This window comes from Pinus tabuliformis, chromosome Q, assembly GCF_031772625.1.
Source record: "Pinus tabuliformis cultivar Carrire ecotype Pingquan chromosome Q, CPIR1, whole genome shotgun sequence".
NCBI lineage: Eukaryota > Viridiplantae > Streptophyta > Pinopsida > Pinales > Pinaceae > Pinus > Pinus tabuliformis.
The window spans coordinates 1,306,107,754-1,306,130,513 of NC_142296.1; the positions used below are offsets into that span (position 1 = coordinate 1,306,107,754).

General features: G+C 38.5%; 1 protein-coding gene across 6 annotated transcripts in view; it reads right to left on the reverse strand.

Annotated features, from left to right (window-relative positions):
* The window catches only part of LOC149224631 (uncharacterized), a 447,397-nt gene that overhangs the window by 104,870 nt on the left and 319,767 nt on the right, over positions 1 to 22,760 (reverse strand). For 5 of the 6 annotated variants that reach the window (XM_089386200.1, XM_089386201.1, XM_089386199.1 and 2 more), the window contains exon 5: positions 9,773 to 9,892. In XM_089386200.1, coding sequence (XP_089242326.1) covers positions 9,773 to 9,892 — 120 coding nt within the window. Of the gene's footprint in view, positions 1 to 9,772; positions 9,893 to 10,623; positions 10,955 to 22,760 lie in introns of those variants that run through there. The other variant, XM_089386202.1, reaches the window with a different exon arrangement.

Genomic DNA, 22,760 nt, shown 5'->3' on the forward strand with positions numbered 1-22,760 from the left:
GCTTGCAAACTAATCTTCTGTTGCGACCTTGTACAAAACCTTCTGGTTGTTCCATATATAACTCTTCATTCAAATCACCATGTAGAAGAGTCGTTTTAACATCTAACTATTCTAACTCAAGGTTAAGTAATACACTTAGTGCCAACACAGTACGAATAGAAACAAGTTTTACAACTGGTGAAAAAATCTCATGAAAGTTGATACCTTCAACCTAAGAATACCCTTTTGCTACCAGTCTTGCCTTATACCTTTCAATACTTCCATCAACTTTCCGTTTCAGTTTGAAGACCCATTTGCATCTAACAACACTTCTCCCTTCAGAAAGTTCTACAAGATCCCATGTATTGTTCTTGGCTAAGGAATCCATTTCTTCTTCCATAGCCGTTTTCCATTTTTCGCTATCCGTATCATCTACTGCTTCCTGATAACAAGAAGGTTCCCCATCTTCAGTGATCAAAATAAAAGATGAAGCAAAATCTTCATACCTTTTGGGAGTTTTTCTTTCTCTTGTAGACCTTCTTAGAGTGACTGGTTGCTGAATTGGTTCAGAAACTTCAGCAGTTTCCTTTGTATCTTTAACACTGTTTTCTCCAAAAGTCTCTTCTTCCTTTTGACTGTCACGAAAAAGTCTAGCCTCCAACTGAATTTGTTGATTTGGCGTTACCCGTCCCTGTTCAATTCTTTCAACATTTGATTTTAAAAAAGAAGATTCATCAAATGTTACATCTCTACTAATGACTATCTTCTGCGATGTAGGATCCCACAACCTGTATCCTTTCACCACATAGTCATACCTGAGAAAGACATAGCATTTCAACTTTGGATCTAAATTTGAACGTCAATTTTTAGGAATAAGAGCATAACCATCACATCCAAATATCCTTAAATGTGAATAATCACAAAACTGACCTGACCAAACTTCTTCAGGAATTTTACAATTAATTGCTACTGAAGGTGATCTGTTAACTAAATAACAAGCAATGGATACTGCTTCTGCCCACAACTCCTTTTGCAAGTTAGCATTGCTGATCATGCTTCTGGCTCTTTCCATAAGAGTTCGATTCATACGTTCAGCAACACCATTTTGCTGAGGAGTATAAACAATAGTTTTGTGTCTAACAATTCCTTCATCCTTACAGTATTGTTCAAATTCTATTGAAGTGAATTCACCATCATTGTCAGTTCTTAAACATTTAATTGATTTGCCTGTTCTTTTCTCTACCATCGCTTTAAATTGTTTAAAGATATTGAATACATCAACTTTCTTTTTCAGCATAGAGACCCAAACTTTACGGGAGAAATCATCAATAAACGTTAAAAAATATAGAGCACCTCCATATGATACAACAGGAGATGGTCCCCACAGATAAGAATGAATATAGTCTAAAATATCTTTACTATTATGATTTCCAGTTTTAAATCTCTGTTTACACTGTTTTCCATACACACTATGTTTACAGAAATCCAACTTCAAAGATTTCAGATCGGGAAGAGATTTATGTTTCATTAGTATTTGAAGACCTTTCTCGCTCATGTGACCTAATCACTGATGCCATAGGCGAGTACCTTCTTCTTCCTTTTCTGACACAATCGTGTTGGCATTATGATACAGGTGTTGTCCTTGATGGCAACTCACTCAAAGGTATGATACAGGTGTTGTTGTTGATGTCAACTCACTCAGATGACAGATCATAGTGCAAAAGGTCAAGAGAGAGATATACGCATGTGAACCTTGATGAAAGTGCGTATACACGCGGGTTAGCAGAACAAAAGGCACTTATATGTACACACGCAGGTTCACAGAAGGAAAGGCACGTACATGTTGGAAAACTAAGTTTTGGTCCATGGTATTTGGTTCGTGGTATTTGGTCCATGGTATTTTGGTATTGGTCCATGGTATTTGGTCTGGAAGTGTTGACCCCAGGTATTGGGTCCAAGGTATTGGTTCTACATGGTTTTGGACCATGGTATTCAGAGAAGCCTAAACCTATATAAGGAGAAGATCATTAGGCCAAGACGGGTGCAAGAGTGCAAGTGATGAATATCTGATGAAGTGTGAGATCTAGTATGCTGGTTATGGGTTTGTGATGCTTTGCTTGATTTGAACCAAGGATGCACCCATGTGAATGATGGTGAACGATGGATCGAGATCTTAAGGCTTGGAATGTTTTATCATTATATGGTTTGATTATGGATAGACTAGATCTGAATTATTGACGCATGTTTATGTTATGTTCTGGGTATAATTGATGTCTGGAATAGCTGCAAAGTTATAAGTTAGAATTTTCAGATCTGTACGCAGGTTCGCTTTGGTCAAAGCGCGTATACACACAGGTTGGGTTTATCAGAGTAGCGTATATAGTATGAAGTATGATATTCTGAAGTTGTAGTTGGATCTGGTTGTTATTGCAGAGTTTTGTTGTCTGTTCTGTGTTCTGGTGATTGTGCTGTTGATAGGGTTTCAGTGTTTCAGTGTTGGGTGATTCAGAGATCGATGATGCAGGTGTAGTTGATGGGTGTTTTGCAGTGGTGATGAATTTTGTGCTTCAATGTTGTTGATGGGTCCAGTATGAAAATTGGATGAAATGTGGCCTTCAGATTATGGTGTTGTGCTCCATGAGTATCCAGTCTGAAAATTTATGAAACGTGATCCCTGGAGGAAGAAAGAAGATCATAGAGTTCTGTAGGTCGGCGCCTACGTACTGGTAAACATATCGGCCGGTACAAGAGGCAGGGGGTTGTAGCTCCCTTCCAAGAGCAGCTGGAAAACGAGTGAAGGTTGGATCCTTCAGTAGGCCGGTGCCTACGTACTAGTAAATGTATCAGCTAGTACAAGAGCTAAGGGGGTTGTAGCTCCCTTCCAGGAGAAACTGGAGAATGGGAGAAGGTTGTAGCCTTCTGCAGGTAGAAGCCTGCATACTAGTATAAGACTGCACCGGTACATAAATATTGTAAAAAGAAGTTTCTTATTAAAGGAAGATAGAGACGAATTGCAGCAGGTGGTTTTCACCCACATTGGTTTTCCACCTTATATCATGGTGTTCATGTGTGTTGCTTATGTGTGATGATCAGTTCTGTTTTACTGCTCCTGTTTATTGTTCATATGGTTAATAATGTTCTGATGCACTCATTAAGGATCAACTAACTAAATCATAAGTTTACTGGATATACACTTGTTGCATTACACAGTTGTGTATACACGCGGTTTGCCTTAACTGGAGTAGCGTATATTAATCTGAGTATGAAAATGAAAAAATGTTGAATTGATAATACTGATTCACCCCCCCCTCTCAGTATTATTTTCAACAATTGGTATCAGAGTAGGTCCTTTGGTAGAAGCTTGATCGCTTGAAGGAGATCCGTAGAACAATGGGAAAGAAAGCGCGTCAAAAGAAGAAGACAGCTCAAAGGAACAATGATAGCCTGCTGTTGAGTGGAAGCAAATATTCAGATCCTGAATCACCTTAGATTGAAGATGGACAAGCAAATGAAACATCAGATAAAATCATAGATCAACAAGATCTACCTAGCAAAAGGGAGAGTGCCCTTAAAGAAGAAATTATCAACTTAAAAGCTCAGCTGGAATGTGCCTTCAGAGTTAGTCAAATGCTGCAGGAGCTGAATGAAGAACAAGAAAAGAAGATTCTCAAACTAAGGCAACAAATGGAATAAGGAAGAAAGTCTGAGGAAATTTTGAAGAAGAAATGTCTGGAAAAGGAAGAACAACATCAGGTTGAGGTAAATATCTTGAAAGGTAAATTAGAAGAAAAGGATAAACTATTATGATTTCAAGACAGTGCTAAGATTTTGGATGATATTCTTAGTAGTCAAAGGTCGCCTGCTATCAAAACTGGTCTTGGTTTTTATGAATTTATTGAAGGTGAATCTAGATCACAAGGTGAGGCAAGGAACTCTAATGAGAAATCTGAAATGCTCAACAAGGAGATGAGAAGACAACCCCATCAACAGCCAAGGAAAGAAATTCCTCAAAGAATATGTTTTGCTCCTAACTGTGGAAGTGATAGACGATTATTTCCTCCGATGAATAATGTTGAATGTTATGTATGTCATAATCTTGGACATGTCGTAGCCAGATGCAGAAGTAGAATGGCTCAAGACCATCACACAGAAAGATCATCACGTTCCAAGTGCTTTAAGGGATATTGTTTTGCTTGCAATAAGTTTGGTCACAAAGCCATTGACTGTTTTAGGAGGAATATGAAACATGTAAGATGTTATGCATGCAACAAGCCTGGACATATAGCAAAAGAATGCAGGAAAAGATTGTGGACACCATACCAAAAGGAGAAAACATCATCACCGTTGAAGATATGGAAGAAAAAGGAAGTACAACCAGAAAGATGTGGCATAGCAAAGTACACAGACATGACAGACTCAGAGGAAGCTGAAAGTGTGGAACATCAATGTTCTAAAACTCATACGCAGGTTTCATGAAGACAAGTCGCGTATATATGCGAGTTAGACGCTGCACAGTCGCATATATGATGTTCTGAAGAAAAGTAGCAGTACAAAAGTCTGATATGGTTCAGTCACTGTTTGATGATCGTATGACACAAGTTCAGGGGGAGCATATACTTCTAATAATGCATTGTTGGCATTATGGTTAGAAGTCTTTGGTGATGATGCTTATGTGGCTAAATGATACATCTTGCTGGTTGGTCAAAAGAATGGTATTGCAGGTTACTGGGCTGGATGTTGATGCTTATGGTGCAGATCATATATGGTGTATGATAGTTGCTGATAACTATCAACGTCATGTTTAGGTCCTTGGTCCTTGTGAGTTCATATGATGTATTTTGTTACCCCACTATGCATGGGATGGATGATGTAATGGTTCTTGTTGTTGAGTCATGTATAAACATTTGGTATATCCCCACTTGGTTGGGTGGATGAGTCTAAAAATGGTGTATTCCCACTTGGTTGGGAGATTGATGTATAGAGTCATGTTATGCTTTTGCAGACCTTGCATGTGCTTAGGGGGAGCATGAACGGATTGGTACATCTTGGCATACACAAAGGGGGAGCTCAATCAGAGATTTCAACATGTACTCAGGGGGAGTATGGACAACAAAATGTATATCAAGGAACATAATATCTTGGTCCGCCCTTTGCCCTTGATGTCAAAGGGTGAGAGTGACTTGGTGTGATTGTTGCCATCAAGTCCAAGAGGGGAGATTGTTGGCATTATGATACAAGTGTTGTCCTTGATGGCAACTCACTCAGAGGTATGATACAGGTGTTGTCCTTGATGGAAACTCACTCAGATGACAGATCATAATGCAACAAGTCAAGAGAGAGATATACGCATGTTAACCTTGATGAAAGTGCGTATACACGCGGGTTATCAGAACAAAAGGCGTGTATACATACACATGCATGTTCACAGAAGGAAAGGCACATACAAGTTGTAAAACTAATTTTTGGTCCGTGGTATTTGGTCCATGGTATTTTGGTATTCGTCCATGGTATTTGGTCCGAAGTGTTGACCCCAGGTATTGGGTCCAAGGTATTGGTTCTACATGGTTTTGGACCATGGTATTGAGAGAAGCCTAAACCTATATAAGGAGAAGATCATTAAGCCAAGAGGGGTGCAAGAGTGCAAGTGATGAATATCTGATGAAGTGTGAGATCTAGTATGCTGGTTATGGGTTTGTGATGCTTTTCTTGATTTGAACCAAGGATGCACCCATGTGAATGATGATGAACGATGCATCGAGATCTTAAGGCTTGGAATGTTTTATCATTATATGGTTTGATTATGGATAGACTAGATCTGAATTATTGACACATGTTTATGTTATGTTCTAGGTATAATTGATGTCTGGAATAGCTGCAAAGTTATAAGTTAGAATTTGCAGATCTGTACGCGGGTTCGCTTTGGTAAAAGCACGTATACACGCAAGTTGGGTTCATCAGAGTAGCGTATACAGTATGAAGTATGATATTCTGAAGTTGCAGTTGGATCTGGTTGTTATTGCAGAGTTTTGTTGTCTGTTCTGTGTTCTGGTGATTGTGCTATTAACAGGGTTTCAATGTTTCAGTATTGGGTGATTCAGAGATCAATGATGCAGGTGTAGTTGATGGGTGTTTTGCAGTGGTGATTAATTTTGTGCTTCAATGTTGTTGATGGGTCCAGTATGAAAATTGGATGAAACGTGGCCTTCAGATTATGGTGTTGTGCTTCATGAGTATCCAGTCTGAAAATTTATGAAACATGGTCCCTGGAGGAAGAAAGAAGATCGTAGAGTTCTGTAGGTCGGCGCTTATGTACTGGTAAACATATTGGCCAGTACAAGAGCCAGGGGTTGTAGCTCCCTTCCAGGAGCAACTGGAAAACAAGTGAAGGTTGGAACCTTCAGTAGGATGGTGCCTACGTACTAGTAAATGGATCGGCTAGTACAAGAGCTAAGGGGGTTGTAGCTCCCTTCCAGGAGAAATTGGAGAATGAGAGAAGGTTGTAGCCTTCTGTAGGTAGAAGCCCGCGTACTGGTATAAGACTACACCAGTATATAAGTATTGTAAAAAGAAGTTTCTTATTAAAAGGAGATAGAGACGAATTGCAGCAGGTGGTTTTCACCCACATTGGGTTTCCACCTTATATCATGGTGTTCATGTGTGTTGCTTATGTGTGATGATCTGTTTTGTTTTATTGCTCATGTTTACTGTTCATATGGTTAATAATGTTCTAATGCACTCATTAAGGATCAACTAATTGAATCATAAGTTTATTGGATATACGCTTGTTACATTACACACAGTTGCATATACACGCGGTTTGCCTTAACTGAAGTAGCGTATATTAATCTGAGTATGAAAATGAAAAACTGTTGAATTGATAATATTGATTCACCCCCCCCCCCTCTCAGTATTATTTTCAACAAATCGTTGCTTCACAGACCTAAGTACTTCCTTTGAGTCTAAAGATTTCTGACCTTTTCTGCCTTCATAACAACTAGGGCGCCTTTAGAGACTTTCAACACTCCATTCTGACCAGTAAACTTATAACCATCCAAATCCAACACTCCTAAAGAAATCAATTGTTTCTTCAATTCAAGTACATGTCTAATTAATGTTCTAACTGTGTTATCATATATTTTAATCTTGATATTTCCCATCCCAACAGTCTGACATGTTACATTATTACCCATAAACACAGAACTACCATTTACATCTTCATATGAGTAAACCAATTTCTGTGTGGACACATGTGATGAGAAACACCAAATTCTAACAGCCAACTTTCAAAACCCTGAGAGACGTTACATACAGGTGAAGTTTCATCTATCATACATAATTCTTCAACAGATAAAACTTCGTCTATCATACCTGAATCAACCTGATTTGCTTCCTTCTTCGGGTTATCAAACTCTTTTTGTTTCCAACAGTCTTTCTTCAGGTGTCCAATTTTATTGCAGTGCCAACATTTTGCCTTACACTTCTTTCCCTTTGATTTAGATATGGAAGACCCCCTTGTTTTTTCTCCTCTTTCCTTTGACCGTCCTCTAGCTATCATGGCTTCTAATGTTGCTGTTTCAGTACTGGATTTCCTTCGTACTTCTTCAGACAAGAGAGCTCCCACAACTGATTCAAATTTCAAAGAATCAGCGGTGCTCAAACTGATTGAAGTTACGAAGTGGTCCCATGACTCGGGCAGAGAACACAACAAGGTTATAGCTTTGTTTTCTTCCTGAATTTTAACTTCCATATCTACTAATTGGCATATAAGTGTATTAAAAACATTTAAATGCTCTGTTGCTTTTGAACCCTCCTTCATTTGAAAACTGTACAATTGTCTTTTCAAATAAATTCTATTGGTTAACGACTTTGTCATATATAGTTTTTCCAGTTTTTCCCATAACACTGAAGCTGTACTCTCTTCAACAATGTTGAAGAGAACTTCATCCGCCAAGCATAACTTGATGGTACTGAGAGCTTGGACATCCAAGTCCTCCCAGTCCGAATCTTTCATGCTTGCAAGTTTCTTATTTGCCCCGTCCAAAGCTTTGTGCAACCCTTGTTGCACCAGCAAACCCCTAACTTTTAGTTTCCATAGAGAAAAGTTGCTCTTGCCAGTGAATTTCTCCACCTCGAACTTTGCTTCCAACATCTTGGCCATTTCTTTCTAATTTGCTTCTAAACTGTACTTCTAGGGTTGAATTTCACCACAATCTACTAGCAACTAGGGTTTCTTCCTTTTCAACAAAATAAAACCTAGTTTTTTTGCCTCTTTTTAAACCCTGATTTCTGTCTTTAGCTAGGGTTTAAAAAACTTAATTTTGTTGCCACCCTTTTTTTTTAAATTCTGATTTATTTCCCAGAATTTCTTTTACAGATATTGAATTCTTCATGAAACATTCAACTTCCAAAAAATAAAATTACTTCAACTCTAAAAAAAAAGAATTTCAACTTCACCAACGTCTTAGCAACAAATTCTTATTTCTGTTGTTTTTTTTTTTTAAATACCCACACTTATTTTTTCTAATCGAATTCCTCTGGCGACAAGCAAGCCAGGCTCTGGACAAGCCCACAACAACCCCTCCTCGACGGCTCTAGCAGCACGCAGAGGCAACACGCTTCCTTGATGGCTCTGGCAGCACGCAGGCTCTGGACAAAGCACGCAAAGGCAACATGCTTCCTTGACAGCTTTGGCAGCACGCAGGCTCTGGGCAAGCCCGCAACGGCCCCTACTCGACGGCTCTGGTAGCACGCAGAGGCAACACGCTTCCTTGACGGCTCTGGCAACACACAAGCTCTGGACAAAGCACCGAGGCAACATGCTTCCTTGATGGCTCTGGCAGCACACAGGCTCTGGACAAGCCCGCAACGACCCCTCCTCGACGACTCTGGCCGCACGCAAAGGCAACACGCTTCCTTGACGGCTCAGGTAGCATGCAAAACGCAGGTTTGGTGAGTTATATCAGCACACAGATGGATTGATGGGTCTCTAGGCCAGTAACAACTCCACACGCAGCCCTCCTTGACGGGTCCTCGACGGCTCCCTCTGGCGGCAAGCTCTTCCAGCGACAACGTAGCAGTGGTGCCCTCCTTGACAACCTTCAAAAAGAAAAAATCTGCAATCGCCTCCAAAGATGATCATGCAAGATTTTACGCGGCCTTTTTTTCTTTCACACGCAATCGCCTCCAAAACTCAACTCAACTGCTCTGATACCATTTGTAGTTACAATAGGTTACTGATCAAGAAAGAAGGTTAATTTAACCAAGAAACAGAATGCAACTGAACACAACCACACAAGTAAAAAAAACTCAAGATTTATGTGGTAAAACCCTGACAGGGTGTCAAGAAAACATCCACAGGGCAAGGGATTGGAATCTCTATTCAATCAATAAATGATTCTCCTTACAATGGTTCGAGCATTCATCAGTTTTATATATGAGCCTCCTCAGTTACATAACTACTGATTCGGTATGAAACTAACTCGTCAATAACTAATACAATTTACCCAAATTTACATTAATTAGTTGTCAATTACCAACAGATTCAATGTAGGATAAAATAGAAGGATCAAGTTTCCGTAACTGTGATTTGAATGTATCAGAAATCATTAGCCAAAAATTCACAAGACAACAAATAATTAAAAAAGAAAAATTAGGACCTTGCACCAAATTAAGAAAACATGCCGTATAAAAGAGGCAAGCAATAGGAAAGAGTTTCATTAAACTATAGACCTTTAGAATACTTACCAACCAATAACAAAGAGTTTGACTGAACTATTGACTTTAGAATACTTACCACTGATAACACCATCATGTGGCAAACCAGTTGCAAAATGGATATGAACCCTTGTCATGCGTTTAAGGCCAGTCCTACGAATCGATTCCAGATTCTTTCTGTAGGTTCCATGCACACAGACTGAATTTTGGAACAAAACAATTGATACATGGTTAACATTATGACAATCTCCAAGAAATGCTAATCGACAAAAGTATACGATTATAATTAATAAGACTAGAAGATAACATTGATGATCATATGATCAACAAATGCTGAATGCATATCTTGAAAAATAGTACATCATAACATATTTTATAGGTTTGTTTGTACTTTGTCATTAAAAGCAGTTCACTATACATACCAAAGAAAACGACACAATGAAAGTTGATATTTTAAGTTAAATCTTACAAACAATCTGATATACCGAAACAAACAGATTATATATATTTTTTTAATTTAATCTATTTTAGTTCCAATATAGTCAGCATATCTTGAAAAATAGTGCATCATAACATATTTTATAGGTTTGTTTGTACTTTGTCATTAAAAGCAGTTCACTATACATACCAAAGAAAACGACACAATGAAAGTTGATATTTTAAGTTAAATCTTACAAACAATCTGATATACCGAAACAAACAGATTATATATATTTTTTTAATTTAATCTATTTTAGTTCCAATATAGTCAAACTACACATGATTGAATTCTGGCCTTTCTTTTCTAGGCACTTTGATTCCTAAAGGTTTTGTGCTCATTAAGCATTCCTGTTGGCAGCATCCAAAACTCAAAATACCGTTTTCAAATATTACATAGTCAAATAAGGTTGCACAGTTTTCCAAGATCCTCAAAATATATATATATCAACCCATAGTTTTTTTCATGTTCTATCATGTTTAAATATATACATACCTATTTTACAAAGAATTCAATGTTGGACGTAAAGTTATACCAACGTCTGATTAACCCCAAACATTGTACTACTACGCGAGTATAGAAGTTTTCTGTGTGCGTAACAACACTAAACAGTAGAGATTAGAATTATTGACAGATCTATCTCCTTTGCAGCGGAAATGAGTATTTCTTAGATCCCTAATTGATCGGAGTCTTTTCCTGTAGTTTTCTTAGCATAATTTGTGAGACATAGAATAAAAAAGGAACCGCAGTAAGCTGTTCTGCAGATATGAATTGAGGAGCCTCCTGAAAATTGACAAAACACGAATGTAACTAACATTTAGAGTTGGCCTTGCTGATTTTAGAGATACTAACATTCTGATAACTTAAATCGTCTTGTTTAAAGAGTCCTTTTACTATTGTTTTGTTACACAAGTGTTGCAATTCTATGAACATTTTGTATTGGATGCAGTATCTCTTGCAAATTATATCGGATGTTTATACACTGGATGTAAATGTTTTTGAATCCCTTTTCTGGTCATAAGATCTTATAAAGGCATCCATTTCAGGTCAAACATTAACAATCCCTTTTAGTAAAATCTTTAATTCACTGGCCATCTATCCTCCATTCATCCTCATCTGATAAGATGTAATTTCCCTTCTCAGAATGTAATGGAAATTCCACGAAATTTTCTGAGTTCATACAATTTGGCTCACTGTAGAATTTCTTATTCAAACTTCGATGGAGACAGAGAAACTGGGATATCTACTTCAGGTTATGTTATGAGTCTTAGATCGGGAGCTGTCTCTTGGAGAACACGCAAACAATCAGTTCCAACAGATTCCACAACAAAGGTAGAATATGTGGCAGCAGCTGAGGCAACAAAAGAAATTGTGGGTCAGGAAAATTCTGGAAGATTTGCAGGTAAAACAAGCACTTTCAAGTCCGCTTATGATTGACAACACCTCTGCAATAAAGTTGGCCAAGAACCCAAAGTTCCATGATCGAACGAAACACATGAATACAAAATATCATCTGATTCAACATCATGTTGAGGCCACGACAATCCATCTATGCCATTGTTCCACTAATGAGCAGATTGCTGTCATCTTCACCAAAGCACTTGGAAAATAAAAGTTTGAAAGATTCAAAATGATGTTTGGACTCACCAACATCCCTTCAGACAAAGGAAGGAATGTTGACACCTAATCATTGGGATTGGATGAACATTTGTAAATAATGTAAATAGTAAATAATGGAGAATAAGAAAATGAAGAGACACTGGGAGGTGAAGCCCAAGAGTCTCTTCCTCGTATAACCATGAACAATTTTAATGAATAAACACAATTTGCATTGAAGAGTTACCTTCTGGCCTAACATTTTTTCTTCTTGTAGGAAAATGTCAGAAAATTTTTCTTCTTATTTAAAATGAAGAACCCTAGTGATTTCATCTAGGGTGAACTCAAAATTATGTCACTTCAATTGCCCCATAGGGATTGAAAAGAGAATTGTGATATAGTCCCCAATGTTTAATTGTAAATTGGTTATGTCATGTTGTTTTGTGTTTCAAAGGTCTAATTTTATTATTATATTTGACTTGGGAATCACCAATTGGTTAGTGAATGTAGGGTTTATATAATTTTTATCTTCGGTGGGCGAGATAGAAATAGTAGCATCTTTTCTTGCAAGAGTCTCTTTAATTCTATATAGCACTAGAGCATAGTTATATAAAATTTATGAAAACCTTCCTTTTCCTTCCGTGATAGATTCCATTCTTTTCTTTTCAATGAATGACTCCATTTTTCCTTCAATCAAAAATACCCTAATAATTCACTTTTTCTTGACTTCGTTTAACTTTTTATGTAACCTTTTTTAATTATTAGTAAGTTATTTAAATTTTTAATAATAGCTTTTGAGAATTTATTACTTTAAATTTGATTCTTTTAAATATAACCCCCTTTTAATAATATATAACTTGATATAGACCTTTTTTAATTGACATTGAATAATAAAAAAATTAAATATCTTTTTTATTTCAATATATAATCTCATTTGTACTTGTTGTAGCGGCTACAACCACTCTCCAAAATTTTGGCCTGCACCCAATTTCGAAGCCTCCCTTGAGAAATTCACTTGATCACTACACACACTTGGGTTCACTCCGTGAGCTCGTGTGAGTCTTTGCACCCACCTTGCTTGTTCATTTTACCCAAGTTTTTGCATGTTGATGTCAAAGTCATGTTTGCGACCATGTTTTGGTCATGCTCAAGGTCTTCGCTTCGTGTGTACATGTTGTGTTCGCTATGAAAACATCTGTCACACTCAGACACAGAGTCACATTCACTGTCGTGCAAGCGTCGCCACGGTCGACCAACGATCAATCACAAGTATCGCGCTTGTCACTTACATCGTCGGTCAGTCATGTTGAATATGTGTTTTTAGATGGTTTGAGTCATCTCGTCATCGAGTCATGTAAGAGTGTGTTTGCAAGATCACATATGCATCTTTCACTCGTTCACACACTTAATCATTTTGCTGAAGTTCTAACGACTGGACTCCCCTCTGACAGTCGGACCATCACCCCGCCATCGACTCGATCGACTGTCACCTAGAACAGCGCAGAAGCACCACGCAAGTCATTTCAAGCTGTGTTGCCTGCAAGCAAATCAATCAAACTTCATGCTGGTCAACCAGAGAGTTTGACCCGATAGCCACCCTGGGACCCAATCCCCTCAAAAATTGCGCAGAGGCTACAGACCTTACCTGCTCCGCTCACTGGGAAAATTGCGCAGACAGACACCCAATGCTCGTCCCTGTCTCCCTCAGCAAATTGCATAGTTTTTCCAGCCATGCCTCCCATAGTCGACCGACTACTCACCAAGGAAATTGCGCAGTTTTCATGAGCAAGCCCTCTGCTGCCCAGCAGTCCACTCAGCTCAGAAACTGCGCAGAGGTGATCAGCATGCTAACCTCCCAGCATCAGCACAGTTCTTCCCACCAGCAGTGGATTGCTAGTTCCCTCCAGGAATTGCGCAGTTTTTGCTGCCAAGATCCAGTAGCTGACTGTCAGTTCCCGTCAGGAATTGCGCAGTTTTTGCTGCCAGTGACCCAGCAGCTGATTGTCAGTTCCCTCAAGGAATTGTGCAGTTTTTCTTGCTAGTGTCCCGACAGCCAGCTGCTAGTTTCCTCCATGAATTGTGCAGTTTTGTCTGCCAAGCTCCCACTGCCCGCTCGTTGTAGAAATTGCGCAGATTTGGCCTGCCCAACGTTCCCACAACCCGTGTTGTTCCTCTCAAAAACTGCGCAGTTTTGACCTCCAGCTGAGCCATACCCTGTGGATAGTCACTGCCGATCCGGATTGCCCATCTTCATCACCCAATGACTCTTGCGCAGTTCTTATCAGCAGTGCTCGGAGCCTCCATCCCGCCTTGCAACCTTGTTACCTCTCCCAGACACCTGCATCTGAAATGATCATGTATCATAGTAGACTAGGAGGTTTTTGGATTTGATGTCATCTCGTCTTGAGTGACTATAGGTACAGGTACACAAACAAACATGGCACGACGACGAATGGGATGAACGAAGGGAGCACATGCAGAAAGACAAATTCACAAACGTATGAACAGATGATGCATGCAAAGAGATATGCTCGCGAACGGATGATCATGCAAAGAAGTGTTCGTGTACGGATGGACGAGCAAACATGCAAGAAGTGCTCACGGACAGACGAACGGACGAACATGCACCTTTCATGAACGGACGAACCTGTCGAGCTTATCAACATACAAGCAAGGAGCAACGTGCAAAAGCAACATCAAGCGAACCAACGACCACTGAGGACTCCGCGCACTTTGCTATGCAGAGGTGAAGATGTGACACACCATGAGGACATCCATCACCCAGCAGCACTACAGTTCGACATGCACACTAGCAGCAGTACGAATGTACCAACACTGTCATGTCAAGTCATGTCATGAGTCATGTCGTCCACATCTCTATTGTGGGCCATACTGTCAATCAATGTAATGTAACATGGAAGTCCAAGAGACCCACTTGTTGTACAAAGAGTTATGTAAAGTCGAAAAGTCATGGAAGTCAAACAGTCATGAGGGTAGACAAACTATCACAAAGGTCAATGTCACCTTTGGCTATAAATACCCCCTCATTTGTACATGCAAAGGACTTTTCACCTCAGCTCCTCCCACATAGCCTTGAGAGTCTGTAATCTTTTCTTTGAGTAAGTAGTGGCTCCAACACCCCGCCCACGGGATTAGTGATGTATGGTGTAACGATGTGTCTTGGAACTTTCGATTAATTCAGAAGCCCGCTCACAGGCCAACTCGTTTTCACACATGTTTTGTAATTGTTGTAAGACTAATCTTGAACACTTGTAATGCATGTTGCTTTAACCTGTGTTTAACACTTGAATTCATTCACTTGTTGTAATACATATCTATTAATGAAAATGCGTTGTATATGCTGTTAACACTGTCTTGCTCGTGTTGTTTACCTCCCTGGACATCAGACAAACCTTTCACATAAAACTTGATATAACAACCGCTGCACTCGTGCGGACTCATCCGTTGAGTGTTGTACGTGTTATCTTCTCTTATGTGTTGTGACTGCCGCATCCGTGTGGATTGTTGTTCTGGTGGCTGTGCATGCCTTGTTGTGTCGTGTGTTCCTAACAGAGTTGGGGCTTCCTCCCAAGTGACTTGGGACTCACTCCCACCCTCTCCCTCTACAGTGAAAGAACCATTGACACAAGTAACACTAGCAATCACCAGGCATGCGAATCTCACTTCTCGAAGACAAAGAAGACCTTTCTCTTGTGCTGACAAGCAAGAGTTGAGGCAAATCTTTAAAATAATGGCAACTGGGCCATCATACCGGATGGGACTCCCACACCAAACTGTGTGAGGTCTAGTTGGGACTTCATACCGGGGTGATCCCCTGAATGTTGGTGGGTCCAGCACCGTCAATAGTACTGTATACTTTAAAACCTTCCTTTGGTTATAAATTTTTGGCTTTATCAATTTCCATCTCGCATTATGAGCCCCTATTCCGCCTCCATTCTTTGGGCTCAACTGACCACTAGTTCATTGGGATTTGCACCCACATATCCTCATACCTAGGTAGGCCTTGGAAATGTGCCTTGGGAGGTTGATGCACCTAAAAGAAACAGAAAGAGCATATGTTGGCCACAAGAAAAAAAAAAAAAAACCAAAATGCAAAAGATGGTCGACACTTACAAATTAGCACGTGGGCAAAAGCCAAGCATGAGCTCTACCTCACTCATATGGCTATCACCTGGTTCCTAGGCTAATGTTGCCCTATCTCATAGAAGACAGGGAACACTTGCATGTCCAACCCTTGATGGGAGATGAACTGCCCCATCGATAAGGGGGTGATAACTATTATACATCATACAAAGCAAGCTCTTATTCCTTGAGCTATGAATAGTAATACAAAGAAGAATCAACAAAAAGAAAAATGCATAAGAGGGGTGGAAAAACAAAGGCCAAGTCGGTAACTCATGCATCCACGATTGCTCCCTCCTCACATCTATACACCCAGGATGAGGTACTCCATCATAGCCAATCCCTTTGACCATGGCACTTGGCCATGGAGTCTTTCCCCCTCTGTTCCATCATTATTCACATGGCACCTATCGATTGAAAGGTGGACAAAGGGCATGTCATTTCCCCTTGAGGGTTGTAAACACCTAATAGGATCGTCAATTAACCACTCCTACCTAGAGAAGTAACACCATTACATGACTAAGGCCATGATTTTGGAAGAGAAGCCTTGTATGAAGCGTTAGTTTGCCCATTACTTTCAAGCTTGGTTCACTTAGATGTAATAATGATAAATGTACCTAATGGTGAAAGTTGCAACATTGGATATTGTCTATGATTGACAGGTGGTTCCATCTATAGGTTTGGGCAACTTATTTGTGTCCAGGTCTTACAGAGGGACATCGACACTCACAGGTGAGGCGTTGAGAGGCATGTGCCTTCAGACAATTGTGGAACATCACTTATATCTAGGGGCACCTTCAACACTTACAACATTCTTGCACTTCGCCCTATATCATTCACTTTCATGGAATGAAGCACCTGAACCAGCATGCCCCCAATCGCCTTACCAGTGATCACAGAGACAGACAGTCGATCCAGGGACTAGATGAGGTTTGTCTCATACCTTGAGACATGGGAGGCCTAGCACCATATTCAGTGCTCTCAACGTTGGAACATAGTAAGGCATATTGGCCATAGGAAGACCCATGAGACCCATTTTGTGCCCCAAACCCAAAATTGGAGTCCACAGGATGATTATGACAGAGATCTACGACCAACCCTTAGACTTTGATTTTAGAGGACCTCTACACTTGCTAAGGCACTCATTTCCTTCAACGTTAGCCCTCAGAGGGCATTCATTGGCATGACATCAATATTTTGTCTTGCACATGTGGAGTTTTATTTAGTTTGTCAAAGGCTACTAGGTCAGCTTTTGACCTAGTTTATATTTTCACATTAGGGCTAGTAGGCTAATTAGGCATTTGTATGCCTCATATAAGTAGAAGAACATATCATTGTAACTTCTCATCATCACACCTTTTGGATTTTTGGCCTCATTAGAGGAATTCAGACTTGTTCTCTTGTGGAAGAATTGGATATCTTGGATGCATTTTGATATTTGGAGCTGATCTTGGATAGTTTTTGGAGCTGTTGATTGGTCTAATCGATGGAAATCTTACATGTTATCTTGTAAGTGCACTTAATTGTTGAATATTTATTTCTTTATGTCTAATGTATGGAATAATTGATTCTAGGTTATGCTAAATTGTGCCCTAATTTGTTGAAGATTAATTGAATTGCTATCTATATGAATATTGCATGCATTACTCATACATAATATGTAATGAATTGTCCTAGTGGTGAACTCATAGAAGCTCTACCATGAAAATCCATTTTCCCATTGTGTAAGTAAATGATTGAAATTTTGTTGAGAGGGCATCAAATTTGAACCTCCTTAGAAACATTTTTGTCTAATCTATCTCATCCTAGACTCCACATTCCCAAGGGGCAAGGGACTGGTCTAGTTGGTTGGTGATCATACTCTATTTTTATCCATATTTTCTCTCTCCTAATTTGACCCTTTCAAGCCAAGCTAGGAAACTAGGGGTTGGTGTGAATCCCTAGGCAAGTAGGGTTTTGGAAGCTACGATTCAAGATAGACAATAAGCATAGATGAATCAAAGTGGACCATACTCAATTGTTATGGGCATAATAATACTTCGAATTGGGATCAACTTCAAATATTTAACTAGATCAAGTCTTGTAAAAGTGTCCCCTGCCTTTGTAGGGGTGACTAGGTAATCGATCCTATTAGGTGCTTCCAACCCCTAAGAGGAGGTGACATTTCCAAGATCAACCTTCGATCCATAGGTGTCAGGGAGAAATTAGAATAGGCGACAATGGAGTGGAAAGACTTCCTAACCAAGTGCCATGGTTGGGGGACCAACTAATGGAGGTACACATCTTAACAATATAGATATAATGGAGGGAGCAATTGTGGAGGCATGAGTTACTTCTTTCCTTGGCCTTCTTTTTCCACCTGTCTCATGCACCTTTTACTACTTTTTGGTAATGGCTTTATATGGTGCATAGCTCAAGGATCAAAGCTTTCTCTTTATGATATAACATTTGTTTTACCCCTTTAGATGAGTCACTTTCTCACTCATCAAGGTTGGGACATGCAAGGGTTCCTTTTGATGATATGGAGCATCAAGTTCTCAAGAACAGGGTGATGGCTAATGAGGGGAGTAGATTTCAAACTAGGCTTTGCCCACACGCTAATTTTGTCTTTTCAAGAAAATTTGGACCCTTGGACCTTGGTGGTTAAGTCAAAGTCAACATTTTTAGGAAATTAGCTCTAAATAATTAATTTTGAGCTAATTAAAAGGGAATTAAATGATAAATTCGAAAATTCCTCAGAAATAAGAAATCAAAGGCCAAGACTAAATGATCTTGAAGTATTTATCAACGACCAAGATTATTTTGACAAGGATCAAATAAATTAGCCGTTATTTTTCTATTTGAAGGATTTATCTATAAATTAGAGTCATTTGAGTCTCTAGTCATTTTGATCTCTGACTAGAATTGTTGTTGAAGCATTGTGTAAATTATTGTCCTGCTCGGAACTATTTTTTCTATCATAATAAAAGACTTTGGTATGCAATTCAAAGTGTTCTTACTTATTGATTTGTGGTATGTGCTGACTACGAACATCTCTATGTTGTGTTGAATATTGGTAAAATTTGTTTTTATCATTAGATGGAAATAGAACCATACTATTGATAGTTTTGGGCTAATCTTAGGTGGTTTGATTCCCCATGTGGTCTAACAAATTATTTTGAGATAAATTCATAGTGCTTGCAGGTACTTCAGTCTTTGGCCTTCAAGTTCACAAACTTGGGCAAGAATCATTGTTGCTTGGATCTCTAGTTTTTATATGGTGGATTTAATCTTTGCTTGGGCTATAGTGAATCATTAATTTTTTTGAAGCATTTTAGTCATTCTTTCAAGTAAAAAATATTGAAAATTTTATTTTCTCAAACTCATTTAAAAACCCATGTATGTTTTGTAAATTAAATTGTAAATTGTAATTGTAATTTATCTTTCTAGCTTGGGTTGGGCTTTTAGATTTATTTTGTATATATTTGGAGTTTGGGTGTTTCTATTTTTATTTTTGCAAGTTCGATCAAGGAGTTAAGTGGAAGAAGAGCTAGATCTAGACCCTTGCGAGTAAGATCTAGTCTCTTGAATTTTTTTGCAGGTTTCCCACAACAGAATTTTCAGAAAATCAAAGAGCTGAAGCATAAAAAAAATATTCAGAGCAAGGGTTTTCAGTTTTTGGCCTTCCTAGGACTTGATCAGGCCCATCAGCGTCTGCGTCATCCCTTCCTCCTCCTGCGTTGCACTTTTTGGCCTCTCTAAGGCAGGCCGTGAGGCCTACAAGCCTCAGCCTCCTCTCCAGCCCCCAGTGCAGAGGGTTTTAGGCCTTCTAGGGCCTAGTCATGGCTTCCTTCGGCCTCAACCTCCCTCTGAAGGGTTAGATGACTGCCCTTTGAGGGTTTGCCTACCCTTTTCAGCCTTCAAACCCTCCAGTGTCCACCTCTTGGAGACCTTTTTGCCCAACGTCAAGCCTTAGAGGATTCTTCTCCCCCAGCGTTGACTCTTTGCGGCCTTTTCCATTGACCCCCGATCTATCATCTTGACCCTTTTATACCTGCAAATTCTACTCCCATGACCTTGATCTCCATTTCTTGACCTCTTTCTCCCCCAAATTTGGCTTGAAACCCTAATTTGAAGTTTTGAGGTTAAACATTGGCGATTTTGCAGGATTAAGGTCTCAAAATTCATATCTAGCAAGCGGCAACATTATCCCAAAGTTTCAACGATTTTCAATGGTAGGATCTTCGAGGCCTTGAGCCTAAGCTTTGATCTTTAAACCAGTGTTGTTAAAATCGCGATAATATCGCGATATTATCATTTTATTGCAATAATTTCCCGCTGCCGATATTATCGTGAGTAATATCCGATATTATCGCCAATTTTTTTTTTATATACCCGACTTTTTCCGATTTTATCGCGGTGAGGTTTTATAAGGGATGCTAAATGTTCGAAATGTAATTTTTTTGAAAGAAACAAATAATTTTTGAGTGGGGCAGCTTAATGATCAAGTCTAAGCCCTAGTATTGATATGCTATTCATGGTAATGTTAAATTCTTAAAGTAAAAGTGACATTCTCCTTAATCTTCATTTTCATCCTTTTACTTAAATTTTTAACATTACCATGAAATGACTCAAGATGTTTTAGAGTGGTTCCAGCGTCATTGGATTTCATATGGAGAAAGTAGAATTTTAGATTTCATTCAAAATGCAGCAGACTTACCAATTTTTCAAGATTTCAGGATTGGGAGATTGTGATGTTTCCAAGTGACACCACCTGCCCGGGCTACCCCTGCCACCAGTAGAGGACGTGGTCTACCTCCTATAGCTCCTACTTCTAGTTCTTCAGCTTCTAGAGCACAACAGACTCCACTGCCAACTCCACCAACACCAACATCTACATCTAGAGGGAAAGGGAAAGCTGTGGCATTTTCTCGCAAGAGGGGCAGAGGAAATCAATAGGATTAGACTTTAGTTATTTTCTTCATTTTATTGTATATGACATTATGACATGATGAGATACATTATTATATTTTTTGTTGATATTTTGAGGCTGAATTGGGACTCAGGAGTTAGGACTTACTATTTAGGACATGATTCAATGTTATATGTGATTTTAGCACTAGAAATGATATTAAACATCCTATATATTAGTTCCTTTATTATATTTATGTGTCAATGTATTTATTTTATGTTGTAGATGGTTTAGATATTAAAAAATTTGAAAAAAATGAAAAAAATAAATGAATATTTTTGTACCAAACAAATTTTTCCTTATTATTTCCCAATAATTACGATTTTTTCTGATTTTTTCCTCGCGTCGATATTATCCCGATAACGATTAATGCAACATTGCTCTAAACCCTTATTTTTCTGCAATTTTATTACAGCAAGCAAAACACAAATAATTGGGCCCTAAAATCAAATTCTATATGTGGTCAAAATTGTTTAGAATTGCAAAATCTTCGATTTCACAATTGTTCGCCACTTGGACATCTATAATTTGACCTAGATCTGACATTTTAGCTTGCTGAAAATTCCTGCATAACTGTGAAAAATCAAATCTGAACATTTCTTAATCATATCCTAATTAAAGTCTAAAAAATCTGAATTTTCAAATTTTTTTTGCAAACTTACTATGTGTAGACATTGTGGGGATTATCTGTAGTATTATCAATTTGTTGATCTGTCATAAACCTAGAAGTTCTGAAAATTGCTGAATCAAACTCTCCTAAGCCCTCAAATTGGAAATTTTCAAGTTTTAGTGGATTTTGTCATTTCTTGAAATATTGGTTACCTATTTCTGGAAATTTTAGCTTACTGATCTATCAGTGTTTCACAACTGAAATAAGTATATCAGATCTGAAATTTTCTAAGTGAAGCCCTAGAAAATCCAAAAAATTGATTTTCCCCAAATCTGACATCTTTTACTATTTTTAGGAATTTTTGGGCATTGGTGTTGACATCACTATTTGCTAATCTGTGGGTTAACTTACTGCTGCAATTTATACTTCAAATCTGAAATTTCGCTGAAAGATACATCTTGAGAAGGCTAACATACATAATTTTCTATGTTGGCATATTTTTGTGATCTTAGGCAAGCATAAGCATTTTTGGTTTAACATTTTCTTATTGTTGTTATAACATTGATCAAGTCTGAATTTTCTGAATATTTATTGGTGAGATACATATAAAATTGACTAATCTCATTAATTATCTCATAGCTTGGCATAACATCTTGTGTTAATTGGTGAATTGGTTACTTGAAGTTTATACATGTACCTCTTGAAGCTTGTTTTGTTTAAAATTGCATCACAACATTGTTAAGTACTCTTAAGATAAATCTAATCTAACCAATCTTAATCCAAGATAGCAGCCACTCATAATCTCTTGCATAAGCATCTCACATAGGTTAGTCAATCATTCAAACAGTGGGTGTCCATCCAGTTATTTGGTTCCAATTAATAAGAAGCAAGAATTTGTGACTCCAAGACACTGGTTTCATAATAGAAAATCTAATTTAATCATAATTTTGCTTGATTTCAACCAAGTGGCTAGGCCGCTCATCCATGTCTCCCAAGTAAGTTGATTCTCAACTTGCTTTCCTTCAATTCATTCCATAGGGACTACCCCCCACAGCCTGATGTCAAGAGACAACTAGAACGGAGTGGATATTGAAATTTATAAATGTTACCCATTAGAAATCCCTACTGCATTATCTGGTTTATTTCACCTACTTGTTTATTCCGCTAAGAATTTATTTATACATATAAATACTGAAAATAAACACAAATGCAACCTTAACTCATATACAGATCAACGATTGAAATATTTGACAAACACACAAGGGACATCGTTATTTTTGGACAATCGT